Source organism: Embiotoca jacksoni, unplaced genomic scaffold (genome assembly GCF_022577435.1).
Source record: "Embiotoca jacksoni isolate LCO1_2020_lvr unplaced genomic scaffold, fEmbJac1.0.p SCAF_16, whole genome shotgun sequence".
Classification (NCBI taxonomy): Eukaryota; Metazoa; Chordata; class Actinopteri; family Embiotocidae; genus Embiotoca; species Embiotoca jacksoni.
Genome location: NW_027185296.1, coordinates 13,514,578 through 13,529,396, shown reverse-complemented (window position 1 = coordinate 13,529,396; position 14,819 = coordinate 13,514,578). Strand labels below are relative to the sequence as shown.

At 40.4% G+C, this 14,819-nt stretch overlaps 1 protein-coding gene across 5 annotated transcripts in view; it reads right to left on the bottom strand.

The window, feature by feature from the left end:
• ptprfa (protein tyrosine phosphatase receptor type Fa) overlaps positions 1-14,819 on the bottom strand; it is a 217,008-nt gene that overhangs the window by 31,333 nt on the left and 170,856 nt on the right. For all 5 annotated transcript variants that reach the window (XM_069151002.1, XM_069151004.1, XM_069151005.1 and 2 more), the window contains 3 exons: positions 9,513-9,676; positions 4,524-4,535; positions 2,045-2,154 (listed from right to left, as the gene is read on the bottom strand). In XM_069151002.1, the coding sequence (XP_069007103.1) occupies positions 2,045-2,154; positions 4,524-4,535; positions 9,513-9,676 (286 nt within the window). The remainder of the gene's footprint in view (positions 1-2,044; positions 2,155-4,523; positions 4,536-9,512; positions 9,677-14,819) is intronic.

Below are 14,819 nucleotides of genomic sequence, written 5' to 3'. Positions count from 1 at the left end.
TCTGAAATAACATGGACACAAAAATGACACATCGAACTTGAAACCTCCCACTAAAAAACAGATGCTAGAAAGAGATAAGAGAAGTTAGAAAGTGTAGAAGATAAAAAAGTGACAATCTGTGAAACAGTCAGACAGTTAATGGGGACACAAAGATACAGAGTTTGTTTTAAGTAATTATCATGGGATAAAGGAGGAATTCAGGTGATATTATTGGGCCACAAAGCCCTCTATAGGACAAAACATTGTACTTTATACTGTAATGCAGGACAAAAAAACAGGCTTTGACAAAATTGACCAGTGGTTTGTTTCAGTTTCTAACTGGCAGTGAACTGTTCTTTTGTCTTCTTTTGTCCCTCACCTTCAATCATTTACCAGTTTTAATTAGTTCCAAAATGTTTGCTGTTTCTACTAATGATTTTGAAATCGTGGTCACCAGGCATCGCATTGTGTTCTGATTCATTGTGACAGATGGTGAACTGTGGGGACGACTTTGTTTTCACCACTTTAATTCTGAAACTGAATGAAATGTTACTATGAGACTGAAGATAGTTATGAATCAACATCAAATTCAAACTGGTGTTTGGTGAATGAAAATTGTCAAATAAAAGCTAATAAAAAGGCCAGAATTCAAAGGGAGCTTTAATTACTTGTACTCTTATAGTTTAAATGGCGAATTTGCTATAATACATTTTTTGAGCAGCCAAACAAAATATGATAAAATATTCAAACATTTTATAAGTACATTTGTATATCTATAGTTTTTCCTAACTCGTTATTAAAACAAGATGTCCAGTGTTGTAAACAGGTCGTCTCCTGGTTAGTGTAATGATGATTTATATTTATGATGGTATGATTTATGTTTAGGTCTGTGAATTGTTATTTCTCGTTGAAAGTCATCGTTGATGTCCTCAGGCTTGAAACCTTAAATGTTTTATCACAGAACCAGATATTTTGTAACATACTTGTTCATCTTTTGTACCAATGATTAAACATGCCTAACTCGAACCCTTTTTAGCAACAGTTTACTCCGAGGGAGGACGACCCAGGAGGACTGATGACATGAGTCCCATCAGCAGGAAAAGATGAAGTTCTCCAAGAGCAGAACATCATACCTGCTGTGAAACATGGAGGAGGTTCGGTTCTGTTTCAGGCTGCTTTGCAGCTTCTGGTTCTGGGAGCCTTGAATCTGCAGCGCAAAGAAACCTGAAGACTATCGAGGAACTCTGCAGCCAAACGTGCTGCCCAGTGTTAGAAAGCTCTGTCTCAGTCACAGGTCCTCCAACAGGATCAGGAGCAGAAACACACAGCTGAAAGCAGCCACAACGGATCAGAACCAAACATGGGACTGTTGTGAAGTGATCCTCTCTGAGTCCTGATCTGAATCCTATCAAACATCTAAAGAGCTGAAACATGCAGTCTGGAGAAGGACGCCTTCAAAGCTGAGACAGCTGGAGCAGTTTGTTCTGGAAGAGTGGACCGAAGTACTGTTGACGGGAAGTCTCGCCGGGAGACGGGAAGTCTCACCGGGAGACGGGAAGTCTCGCCGAGAGACGGGAAGTCTCACCGGGAGACGGGAAGTCTCACCGGGAGACGGGAAGTCTCACCGGGAGACACGAGTCTCGCCGAGAGACGGGAAGTCTCACGAGAGACACACACATTGGGTCATAATATTCGGTTAACGGTCCAATGGAGTTTTTGATTGCAATTTTTACTTATTTCTACATTTAAAAACATTGATGGAGACAGATTACTTTTGTTAGTCTCTAATTATTTCAGAAAATTTTGAATTCTTTTGTTTTTTTGTGGAAAGATACCAACTAATTCACCCATCACTTTAAGTTGCTAGTTCTCTGCAGTTGCAATAACTATTTGATAATTCTTAGTAGAGTATTTAAGGACGGGTGGAGGGATGGAAACCTGAGTAGATACGCATCAGTACTCAGGATACGACAGAGATCATCTGGACTTCCAGTAAGACTCTACTTAGAGTGTGAAGGAATAAATGAGTTTATAGATGTTACGGTCCACGTGAGTGGGTCCATACCTTGTGTCTGATAGTTGAGTCTCCTCATCTCCACGGGGTCTGAGGAGTGGGCCAGCAGCGAGTCCTTCACCCCCGCCATGTGCTCATCCTTGGCTGGACATGTTCGTTTCCTGGGGGGAGAGAAGAGGAGGCGTGACGAGACGCGGTAACCACGAACTAGAAGAAGTCACGACGACTAAAAGAGTTACATTTTCTTTGACACAAACTGGAAAATGATGCACATTTACTGAGTCCAGACTGGACTGACAGTAAATGTGCAGAGTTGCCACTGTAAGAAAAAAAAAAAAAAATCACAGTATGTTGTGATGGGAAATATTTTCCTTAAAGCTACACGTTGACTTGTTTTAACGGAAGTATCTGGTTCTATTACGAGACTGCAATACAGCTGTGAGGAGGAACTACAGTGGTCACAGTTTTGGGCTTTCTTCATCTCATTTCTTCTGGACTCTCCGACATAAAGAAAAGTTTTCTGTTTGCTTGGACCTGCCTCTGTGTCCCTGTGACAACAGTATGACAACGGCAAAAAGGTTAGCCTGAACAAAATACCACACAAGTTGTCCCATAAAGTATAACATCAAAATAATAAGGTACAAGACTTTATCAGGTCAGCTGTGTCTTTAGTATTGTAGTACAGCATGTCAGAAAACAGCTCTGATCAGAGAAGGCTGCAGCTTCTATCACAGTGATCTTCCACGTTCGGTGTTCACTCCCTGAGAGGACCATACTATGTATTAAGAGAATCATTATTATTTATTTATTGTCATTATGTCCTTATTCAGGGTTTTCACTCAAAGTCAAATGTCAAACTCCTCTCTGACTTTCACAGACTAAAAAGCTGAAACTCCACAACCTGTAATAAACAGAGAAACATGCTGCTGTTGTGCTGAGCGACAGGAAACAGACATTTCTGTTCAAAACCGGCTGACATGTTCATCTGTTTGATATTAAAACAAATGAAATCCATCTCTAAATCCTGGCTGCAGAGAGAAATAATTTATCGAACAATAACAGTAGTAAACTACATTTTTAATATCTGTCAGTGAGCACTAATGCTACCAAACACACACACACACACACACACACACACTGACAATAACTAGATAACTAATGTTACAGCTACAGACATGGGAAATATTACATTTGATTAAATGAAAACTCAAATTTTAACATGCAAACTAAATTAATTGATATTCCAGGACTTGGACCAAAAAACAATAAAATTCCCTGTCTGGGAAAAGAGTTTATAAAATTCCCTGGAATTCTGTGACCCGTGGAAACCCTGATTATTAGAGCCAAAGTCTTCTGACATCAGGTGTTTTAACTATTACAGTTGTTGATTTCTACATGTCTACAGTTTGGATAATGTGTCATGAGTAACAGTTTCCTGTATACGATGCTGGAGGTGGAAAGGATGCTCTGTTTTTTTTAAGTACACTTCCTTCTGCTCTGCTGGTCCTCCTCGGAGCAAAAGCACCAACTGTGAATAATGAGTGTGTCTACAACAGATGTCTGAGGACTAAACTGTTGCTACTAGCAGATTGTTCCTGTGTGCATGATATGGAAAACAGTATTTTTACATGAATTCTCCTCTTGTTAGCGCGAACAGTCACATACTTTCTTTTTTAGTACAGTCAGCGTCTGACCTCCGAACACCCAGGTCAGCGGTCTCAAACCTGTCGCTTGCCAGGAACCAGTAATTTGACACCCATTTTCTCAGGCGTGTTTAGAGATTATTACTTTTTTTTTTAACTATTTACTTTTTAACCTGTCTGAAATAACGATGCTATCAATGGTGATTAACGAGTGGACGATCTCCCCTCCTCTCTCCACCTATGTCTGCTAGGCACCGCGTCAGTGCAGCAGAGGTGGAGCTCCGCCCACAATGAGACACACAGAGATCAGAGGACAGAAAGGATGATGAGAGGGGGATTTTGAAGGGAAGTAAAATAAGTAAACTAAGTAATGAAAATGTTTTTATTTTCTATGACAGATGTGAGCAGTGTGAGCTTCATCAATTGGAAACATAAAGAAATTCATTCAGAAAAAAAACATGCACATGCTGCTGAATTGAAGGTGTTGTGATACAAAATGTGTATGAAGGGTATTCAATTGTTATTGTTCACATAAAAGAAGCTTATTCAGCTGGTTTGGGTGGAGCTCAGCTATGTGAATAAATGTTACATGAGCAGCTCTATATTTAAGAATTAGTTCTCAATACCAATTGATTGACAGGTGAAGTAAGCTCTCATGGAGGTTTAATGTAGATGGAAGATTCACAGGATTTGTGAAGTCAACAGTAGAAGCTGATGCTGTCTGAAAATAAAACCAAAACTTGAAAGCTGCTCAGGGAGTCTGGCACCGCGAGGGGATTTGAAAGTGTAACAGAAACAAGTATCCATCATTCGTCATCATCAGTTTCAGAAAACATGGATGTGAAGGGTGAAGTCGGTCGGCGGGGGGAACAACAGGAAGCACTCACCGTTCTTGTTTGCTGCATCCACAGAAAGCCGGCAGACGTTGAAGGATGGAGCAGAGAGAGAGAGAGAGAGAGAGGATTAATGGACGAGCAGGAATGACAGTGTCACAGTGAACAGGAAGTGAATCTGAGACAGCACCGTCCTCACTACACCTCCTCCTCCCTCTGCTCTCCACCTCATCCAGACAACTGGGCAGTTCAGCTCGCACACGTTTTATCAACGTTATCCTCAAATAAACTGCAGTTTAGTGAACAAATAAAAAAATCACACAAAAGACAACAGGCCGTGTTATTGATTGACTTTAATATACTCCTCCTCTTAAGGCCGGTCAGGCACCTGGAGGGATCCAGGCATCATGACTGACCGGATTCAGCTCATGACAGAGTGAAGCAGCTACATCAGTAACATGTAAAATTAGACTTCATCGTTAGTAAGAAATCCATTCAAGCTGCTCTTCTTAACCTGGCAGATTACTACCTCCTCTCCAAAAACAAGTTGGGACGCCGTGTAAAATGTAAATAAAGACACAACACAGTGATTTGCAAATCATGTCAACTCATATTTCATTGAAAATAGACCAAAGACAACATATCAAAAGCTGAAACTTATAAATGTTAGTAAAAATATGTGCATATTTTGATTTGATGGCAGGGGTCATGTGATTTTACATGATTTGCAAATCATTACATTCTGTTTTTATTTACATTTCACGCAGTGTCCCGACTGTTTGAAAATAGGTTTTATGAAATGGTGCATGAACGTAGAGTGAAGGGAGCTGAATACTTCCAGAGGATCCCATCTGAATCTCTTCTCCTCTAATCTCCTTTCAAATTCAACATGAAACATTTGCATTGCTTATCTTATACATTTTGGATTGACTGACTTATGATGTGTTATAGGTTAATAATAAGGTAGGTAGGTAGGTAGGTAGGTATTTACTTTACTTTACTTTATTACCTACTAATAAACAAACAACCTTGTGAAACAACTGGCCTTTTACACGTGAAATGGTCTGTTTTATTATTAGATTATTATCAACTACAGCACAGAAACATCACTGGGCCGAACATGAATAACTGTAGTGTTGAACGCAGCTATGAGGAGTTTTCACTGTTAATTTATCCGTCTTGTTGCCTGCAGGATAAAACAATGAGACTCCAGACAACAATGTACAAGAAAAAAAAATCAATGCGGTGAAAACACTTGTATGTTTTTCTAACAATTTATTTGCAGAGAAATTTTGCTGTGCTCCCCAACTGACGGGCAAACCTCTGAATGGCCTTCTTATTGAAGGGAGGAATGTCTCTGATGAGTTTCCTCTCCACGGAAAGCATTAAGGCCATCCGGTGTCATGGTGTTTCCCAGGAAGGGTGTTCATCCTCTTAAAGAAGAGAAGAACCTCTCAGATGGAGCTCAGATGTTTGTTGTGATGAGGATCTTTCAGAGTCTCTGTGAAAATGCTCTTAAGGTTATTCTCCTTAAAAAAAAGGGGGGTACAGAGGAACTGAATTACTTATAGATACAGTATAGGTATATTAAAGTTTTTGGGGCTTCCAGGTCTGAAAAATGAGGCCGATGCATACTTATTGGAGCTGAAGCCATTATTAATGTCTGCCATGAAAAAAGGTCTAATGGAAATATCTTAACCAGATCCATGAGCAAAGAAAGTCTGATATTCTTGTGTTCAGCTGAGGAAGTGTAACAAAAGTCCATCATTGCTCAAGACGGTCAGACAGACAGTTTCAAGAACTTTCTAAGAAGTTTCCTTAAATTCAAATGAAAGCAAAGTTCATTTGAGTGACCAACAACGAAAGTGAAAAATGAATTCGAGCCCACATCTGTGCTTCCCAGAGGTCCAGCAGCAGCACATCTCATCATCAGCTGATGAGGAGACAGGAATCAGACCGAGACCGAGTGGGACAAACAACGAGCCCAAACACACCTTCAGGCTGCAGAAAATAGTCCTCACAATGAAAGCTCTTTGAGTGAGTAGTTGTGTAAATGTAATGCTTCCTCCTGCCCACACTGACTAAAGAAATCTCTTCAGTCATATCTTAAGATCTCTTTAGTCAGAGAACAACATCCTCCATCCTTTTTCTACGTTGAGTCGAGTTCAGCTGAAGTTTAAATGAGTCTTCAATAGTTCAACTATTCAAAGGAGTATCAGGTAAAGTTTTGGTCCTTTCAGAACTATATTCTCTGCCTGTTGTTTTGTGTCCTGGTGATGGGCACATACATGTTCTGTTCTCATCCTTACATGTGTATGAAGCAGTTAGTTCGAGCGTGTCGGCCATTTATGACAAATAAACACAAACTCATTTGTCTAACCGACTCATCGGGTGTCATTGTGGGTTAAGACTAAGATCCGTTACACTGGTGCTGCATGATGAAGGGATCACATTCATAGTCAGTATGGATATTAAAAGCTGAATATAGAGACTGGTGACTGTGCTCTTAATTCAGTAGAAGTTATGACTATCTTGACGAAGCATTAGCTCTTTAAAAAAAAAAATCTCCAAACAAACAAATGTACATTTGAAGAATGGAAAATAAAAGACAGTTAAACTGAGTTTTTCTTCCCTCTGTTGGAGGTTTTTCTCCCTTAAAGAGTTTTTTCCCTCCTAGCTTATGTGGAAATTGATGAATTGTTGAATTGTTGGTTTCTCTGTATAATATTGTAAAGTTCCACTGTACGGACGTTAATGTGTTAAGTGCCATGACATAACCTGTGTTGTCATTTGGCGCTATATAAATAAAATTGAATTGAATTGAATTGAATACACTGAATATGTTGTTTTTACCAATCACATCAGTTTTTACTGATGGTGCCTGCTGGGTTTGTTTTCCCTCGACATAATCAGGAAATGAAACAGGGTGTTCATATTTCAGAATACACTTTACTATTACTTCACAACCTGGGTGAACTTTGATAGAATCATAACTTCACACTGTATATTCCTTGTGCTGGATTACAACCTTGCCTTGAAGACAAGAAAAGCACATTCAAGATTGTACAATACTATTATTCTGTATGTTTAGGCGCATGTTGGACAGTAGTTTAATGAAGCCATATTATACACAATGGTGTGCTTTAACGCCATTATTGGCACGACAGTGATGCGGTTGGTCTAATTCGTTTTTAAAATATACAACTTTTTGTTAGTGTGAGCTCCGTTTCCATGGCAACACACGGGGTATGATAAATAACTGGAAAACAATCAGTTGCAGACTCTTATGTAATGTACGCGAAGTTTACTACTCCAGGAAGTAGTCGGACCCTTAGCAACCACCCTAGCAACAGAGAGGATTTCTAGTCTCCAACTGAATAAATACAGAACATAGAAACACTAAACTGATCAGCTAGTTCAGTCTGGTTGGAACAAAGATATCTGAGGAACAAAGATATCTGATGAACAAAGATATCTGAGGAACAAAGATATCTGATGAACAAAGATATCTGATGCTCTAAGATATCTGATGAACTAAGATATCTGTTGAATAAAGATATCTGATGAACTAAGATATCTGATGAACCAAGATATCTGTTGAATAAAGATATCTGATGAACAAATATATCTGTTGAACTAAGATATCTGATGAACTAAGATATCTGTTGAATAAAGATATCTGCTGAACTAAGATATCTGATGAACTAAGATATCTGCTGAACTAATATATCCATGGACTTTTGTTTTTAAGAAAAGTAAGTGTGAAGTCATACAATGGTCCGAGGACAGCAGCATCTCTGTGAAGCAGCAGTCGTTGTTTGGGGCTATTTGTAGAAATTAAATTGCACACTACCATTAAAAGAACAGCTGTTCACAAAGTCGATTTCTATTGTAACCTACTGGTCATTTACCCAGAGTGCATAGTTACAATGTTGCCATGGAGATGGCGGACTGATATTGTCCCGTGATAAGCTCGTTCTAAATGTACAGTTGACCAATCAGATTTCTGGGTTGGAACTACTTGTTGTACAATAAATAAGATGCAAAACATGAACTTGGCTTTGGAAGACTGAAACTCTGCAGCACAGTTAGTGCTGACACATTCAAGAGAAGCAGAGAAAAGGAGGAATTAAAAAAACAAAAACAAAGCACAAGTTGCCTTTTGAGGAGAGAAGCAGCCATATGGAGGCCGTCAGCAGCTCCGTCAGCAGCTCCAGATGTTTCACCACAGTACAGGAAGCACAAGCCAACTGTTCGCCTCGAACAGCAGCGCCGCGAGGCAGCGCACACTCTCTCCGTTCCATATGTCATGAAGGACCTTTGTCCTCAGGCCTGTTGAGGCAGGACACACGTCTGTCTCTGTTGGAGAAAACCGTCCACTTGGACCGTTTCAAATGTTCCTGTCATCTGTTGTGCTGAAGAAAATGCTTCAGGTCTCTCTTTGGAGTGTGATTAAATGATCGCTCAGCTAGATAATACGAGGAGGAACACAGTGAACATTGCCTTCAAGGTTCACTGAAATTATTGCTCTTTTATAACAGATGACAAAAAAAAGGATCATTTTTATACTGCTGTTTGTCAGTGGAACTATTTAACTTTCAGGGAGTGGGAGAGTTTGTTGGAGCGAAGATTAGACATAAAAATCTTTTTTTATAAAAAAGATTGATATTAATCTTGTGTACAAGGTGAGAGGTGCTTTCAGAAGTTTCCTGTGAAACGAGCAAATCACATTAAACTGGCTGTTCTGATTTCCTTGATAATCTTTTTCTAACAACAATATAAACTACATGAATATATTAAATATTATAGTTTCAGCAATAAAGACCCAGTATTTCAATATTATATAGAACTATTCTTTATTATGTGTTTAGATGTGACGTTTATGTGAGACAGCCATGTTTGATTTGTTTCCATGAACCTGACCTGACTCCAAAGCATTGCTCTGATTACATCCCTCATCACAATAAAACAGTTCCTGCAGTCACCACAGACTTCACGAAGTATCTGTCACAACGACGTGTGCTGTTTGAGTGTCACACTCACCTTTTGAAGAGTAAAATTGCGATGACGATGACGATGATGAGGATGACAGCCAGCACTGGACCCATCACCCACAGCATCTCCGGGGCCTCCTGAGGGTGCCGGATCACCCCGCTGAGCTTCACCACGAAGGGCTCGGAGAACGGGCTGGCTGCAAACGTCCGCTGCTGCAAAATGATCGGAGGAAGTTCAGTCAGTTCACATTCAGTTAGACCCAACCAGACTCCATCATGACATCATACTGAAGTAAATAGACCTGCATCAGGCTGCACAGCAGCACCTACAACAGCATACAGAGGAAACCAACACTTCAACATTTCCCACGTAAGATAGGAGGAAAAAAAACTCCTCTTTAAGGTGCAAAACCTCCAACAGAGGGAAGAACTCTCTTTTATTTTCCATTGTTCAAATGTACATTTGTTTGTTTGTTTATTGCTCATTAATGCATTGTTATTTATCAATTGTATTTGACCTTTTTGTATGTTATTATATTCAATTTTCCTCTATATTTTCCTTTGCCTGTGATACTGCTGCTGTAACACCCACATTTACCAACCTGGGGATTAATGATGATGTAACGAATCACTGAAATACTTTCACCTTCGAGAAAAGAACAATTATCGGGAGAGAACTGAAACCGAAAATAGCTTTGCAGATATTATTAAGTTACACACACACACACACACACACACACACACACACACACACACACACACACACACACACACACACACTTTGGAAGAGACAATAGCTGCTGTTTGATCACGTCTCCTGAGGTTCGATGGTTTGAAGGATCAGTGTGATGGTGTTCTTCACAGGTAGCTGAGGTTGTCCGAACTGGATTCACTTTATTTACGCAACACTCGAGTGCAAAGGAGGATGACGGTGTTCACATAATAGATGGAAGGTTGTAAGTTCCTCCAGTGTCCAGCTGATGGGAACACTTTCTTTTTAACGTAATTAGGTTACATGGAAATATAAATGTGTGTTACATGTAAAGTATTTCCATGTTTTTCGAGGGCTAATGAGCTGAATGAAGGTGGTCACTGGTGTACGTATATTTTTGTGAGATAAATAACAGAACTCACCAACTCAAAAAAAACTGCTCCATCAACATCAAAAACCTCAAAGGGAACCTTTAATCTTTTGAAGATGAATCTTTTCATGACAAAAACACACTGAGAACAAACAAAAAGTCACCTTCACTGACCAGAGAAACATTTTCAACACTCTAAACTACTTTAAAGCCCCAATATGTGACTTTTATTTTACCTTACAACAGCTTCAACATCATTTTGTAGGTAGACTGACATGTGGGCATTTCCGCACTGCGCCCCGAACATCTGTATTTGCACGATGTAATTTTGGTGAATGAGTTGAATCTTCCACACAAAGGTCACTGTTGGCCAGCAGGTGTTAGAGTTCAGGAGTGCATGACGACTAAAGCTGAATCTCTTTACTGATAAGAGCTATAAAACCAACCACAATAATTATGAGGCTGAATCCACGAGCTCGGTCACATTCAGTCCAGGGTCCGTGAAGCCGGGTACAAAAACCACTTCCAAAAACCGAGTCAGGTTAACAGTCCGAAAATTCCAAACCAGAGTAATCAGTCCAACCGGGCCGAGATCGAAGAGGCAAATACACAAAGAAATCACCAGGAAAACAGCCGGCCCCAAGAACTGGCAAAGACACGATGGAAAGACAGTTGGACGCAGGTGGAGACAATCAGGGCGGGACAAACCATCAAAGGTGGAAACACGAGAGACCGGATTCCCTCGCTGCTTTTCTAATCTCGGATCCATCGTCAGCTACGTTCTCCATCAATCAATGATCTCATGTGATGAAGCTGCAGCACCATCAATCACTGTTTGGCCATCAAGCACGGCTCACTGAAACATTTACTGCTTTCCAACAGAAATGTCGTGCGGACTATAAAGAGAGGACAATGTTGACCTCCAGTCGTACAACACAAAGACATTTGTTGTTGCCCAAAGTAGAACGACTACAACACTAATTTATTATGCAACTTTGACAAAGTCTGTGGACTCATCAAAAGAACGGTCAAATTGAACTTGAGACATCCTGACTGTCCGTCTCTAATCGAAGGGTCAAAGTCAAACATTTACCTCAATGCAACCAACAGCACGAATAGACCAACAGAACCAGTACATGGTCCTTCACTGTAAAAACAAGTTTGATGCTTTGACCCGTCCAAACATATCAAACACATATTTTCCATAATACATTTGGGTGGGTGAAGATCAAACCAAACTACGAACCTGTCTGAACACATTTCAAGAAGCAGTCATGTCAACCAGCCGCATGGCACCTTGTCTGCGTCTGTCTGGAGTCAGTGGGTTTGTTGTGAGAATTGGCTGGTGACGTGGACATTGAAGGATTCTTACATTCAGCTGCTCAGCATCACGGGTTTAAATCTGAACAGGAATTTGTTTGAAAAGGTTTGTGGTGTGACCATAAAACACACACATTATATATCACTGCAGAGCTTTATGGAGCTTTAACTCAATCAGCATGCGGTGAAACCGGCCGACACTGTTACGGCTGCAACCACCGACCGTGTCCATCAAAGGGATATTCTTCCTCCCTGATTTATACACTGCCATGCAGTTTTCTAATGTCGTAACAAGCTGAAACATTTATTTAAAAGTGCAGCCACACTGAAAACTTCACGGCAAAAAGGTGTGAAAACACAATCATCTGTCTCCGTCACTCTTTCAGCTCTCATTTGTCTGTAATACTTTATGGTACTTTCAGCAAATCACAGTTCGGAAACCTTTTATTTGAGGTGTATATTTTTCACGTCACCTCTCTGTCATGTCCACAGGGCTCTTCAGTCAGAGGAAGCCACCGTTCACTGCTCCACCACCACAAAGTGATCGCCCTCTTTATTTGGCCCTTTTTCATCTCACCAATTTCATATATCACAGCTTGTTTGCAGCAGTGGGGGTCACAGAAAACTCCGCTCCCCATTTCCTTCAGTCTACAGCCAACCTCTTTTTTTGTTTTTGCTTCCTACTCTTATTTTCTAAACCTCTGCCCTGTCAGCAGCCTTTAAATAAAAGCTGACCTCCCCTGTTTGCAATGAATGTGATTCTATTTCTATTTTTGTACAGCGCTTGAATTACATTCAGCAGAGGGTCATTTATTAAATGTGGACTGCAGCTCAGAACACAGTGAAATGGTCCAAGGCTGCAAACTCTTGACAAAAGCAGTACTGAGGGGAGGCAGAGCAACGTGAAGATACTGCTGAGGAGAGCATGTATTTACAAAGCAAAATCTGATTAAGCCTTATTACACAACAGAGTAACGTCATTATTAACACAATAGTTATGAGGTCCGTAAGCAGCACTATCGCCCAAAGCACACCCTCCAGTGTAATATCACGCAAGATACCAACTAAATAAAATAAGTAATCAAACTATTCATATTCTGAGGCAATTAGCTCTCTAAATATAAAACTTTTTGTGAGTGCGATCTCAATTTCCATGGCAACACATGGGGTATGACCAGTGACTGAATATGAAAGTGTTCGTAGCTTCCAGGTCTGTAAAATGGTTCTGATCCAGAAGTGTCTTCAGCTGCAATACCAGCGAGTGCCACTAGAGGTCGGCTCCAAAAAGCCTCCGGCTCCATAGACTCCCATTCAACTTCTCTCAGCGAATCCAAAGTGAATAAAATGTGTCCATCAGCTATCTCGGTGTTGTTAGCTAAAGTCACTCCTTCTTATTAGTTTTCTGGAGGTCCATCTGAAAATAATCCCTCATTCATTAGAAAAGAAGATTCAAGAATCGTCAGGTTTCCAATCAGATCGGTCAGATCCACCGCTGGCTCCTCCCCCAGCTCGTCCAAATATGGTCACTTCCTGCTCCAAACCGCTCCGAACTAACAAGATGGTGACGGACAGAATCTGAACTGGAGGATTCATAACGTTCACAAACCAACGGGTGACGTCACCGTTAGGTGCCGCTTAGATATGACTAACAACTGAAAAACAGTCACGTCAGTAGACTCTTATGTAATGTCTGCAATGTTTACTACTACAGGAAGTAGTCCGACCCTTAGCAACCACCTAGCAACCGAGAGGATCTCTAATCCGTTTGAATGATTTCTAGAGATTGTTTCTCTAACTGAATAAATACAGAACATAGAAACACTAAACTGCTCAGCTAGCTCAGACAGATTGGAACAAAGATATCTGATGAACAAAGATATCTGATGAACTAATATATCTGATGAACAAAGATATTTGATGAACAAAGATATCTGATGAACAAAGATATCTGATGAACAGATATCTGATGAACAAAGATATCTGATGAACAAAGATATCCATGGACTCATGTGTTTTTAACATTTTAGCTCCGTGTCATGTGTTCAAACCAAACCGGTCCAGCTAGCCTCCTCTAGGATTGTAAGTGCGTGACTATCCGTGGTGTTACGGTACGGGTGCTCGGAGCGACCAAAAAGGACCAAAAGAGACCCGACTTCACCAAATGGGGCATTTAATAGACCTATAACAAGTAGAAACTACATTATACTGCATATTATATGAAATTCTATTCCAATTACAGTATATATCTACCATTGAGATGGTGGAGTGATATTTTCTAGTGATGAGCAGGGTGTGATGTCATGATGAATTTAACACGATCCAAACGTGCAGCTGACCACTCATCTCTGGGTCGGAACTACTTGTTGGATCATTTTTAGTGAAAGTGAATTAATTAGAACTGATTCACACTTCGCTGGCTGGACATTTTGCAGTTTGAATTTGCAACGTGAAGAACAGCTCGGCAGCGTCATCTACGTGACAACAATAACAATAACAACAACAACAACAATGGTCCATTTCTCCGTGGTTTGTTCAATTTTTTAAGGCTTACAATGAAATGCATTGTTTGGATTGTTCAGGTGGGGTTGTACGGAACACTTTTGGTGGTTGGCACCATTTTAACAAGTTTAAATGAAGGAAAGGATTTGAAATTAGAGAGAGCCTGAAGATGCAGGAAGCACGACGCCTGTGAGTGACAGCAGAGGGGTGAACTACGAGCTTAATCGGTACTACGACGGCTTTCTCTGTTCACTCCGGCTCTCTGCTTTAGGCTCTGAGCGCCTCCACATAAAAGAGGAGGAGTTTTCAGCATCTGACCAATCACAAACATGGACAAGTGTACTGGCAGCACAGCGGCGTATTAAAAAAAAAGGGAGGAAACTATAATTTTTTTTTTAACTAGAATGAAGTTAAACATAATCCAACTGAAAGCAGCTCAGCTGCTAAATGATGGA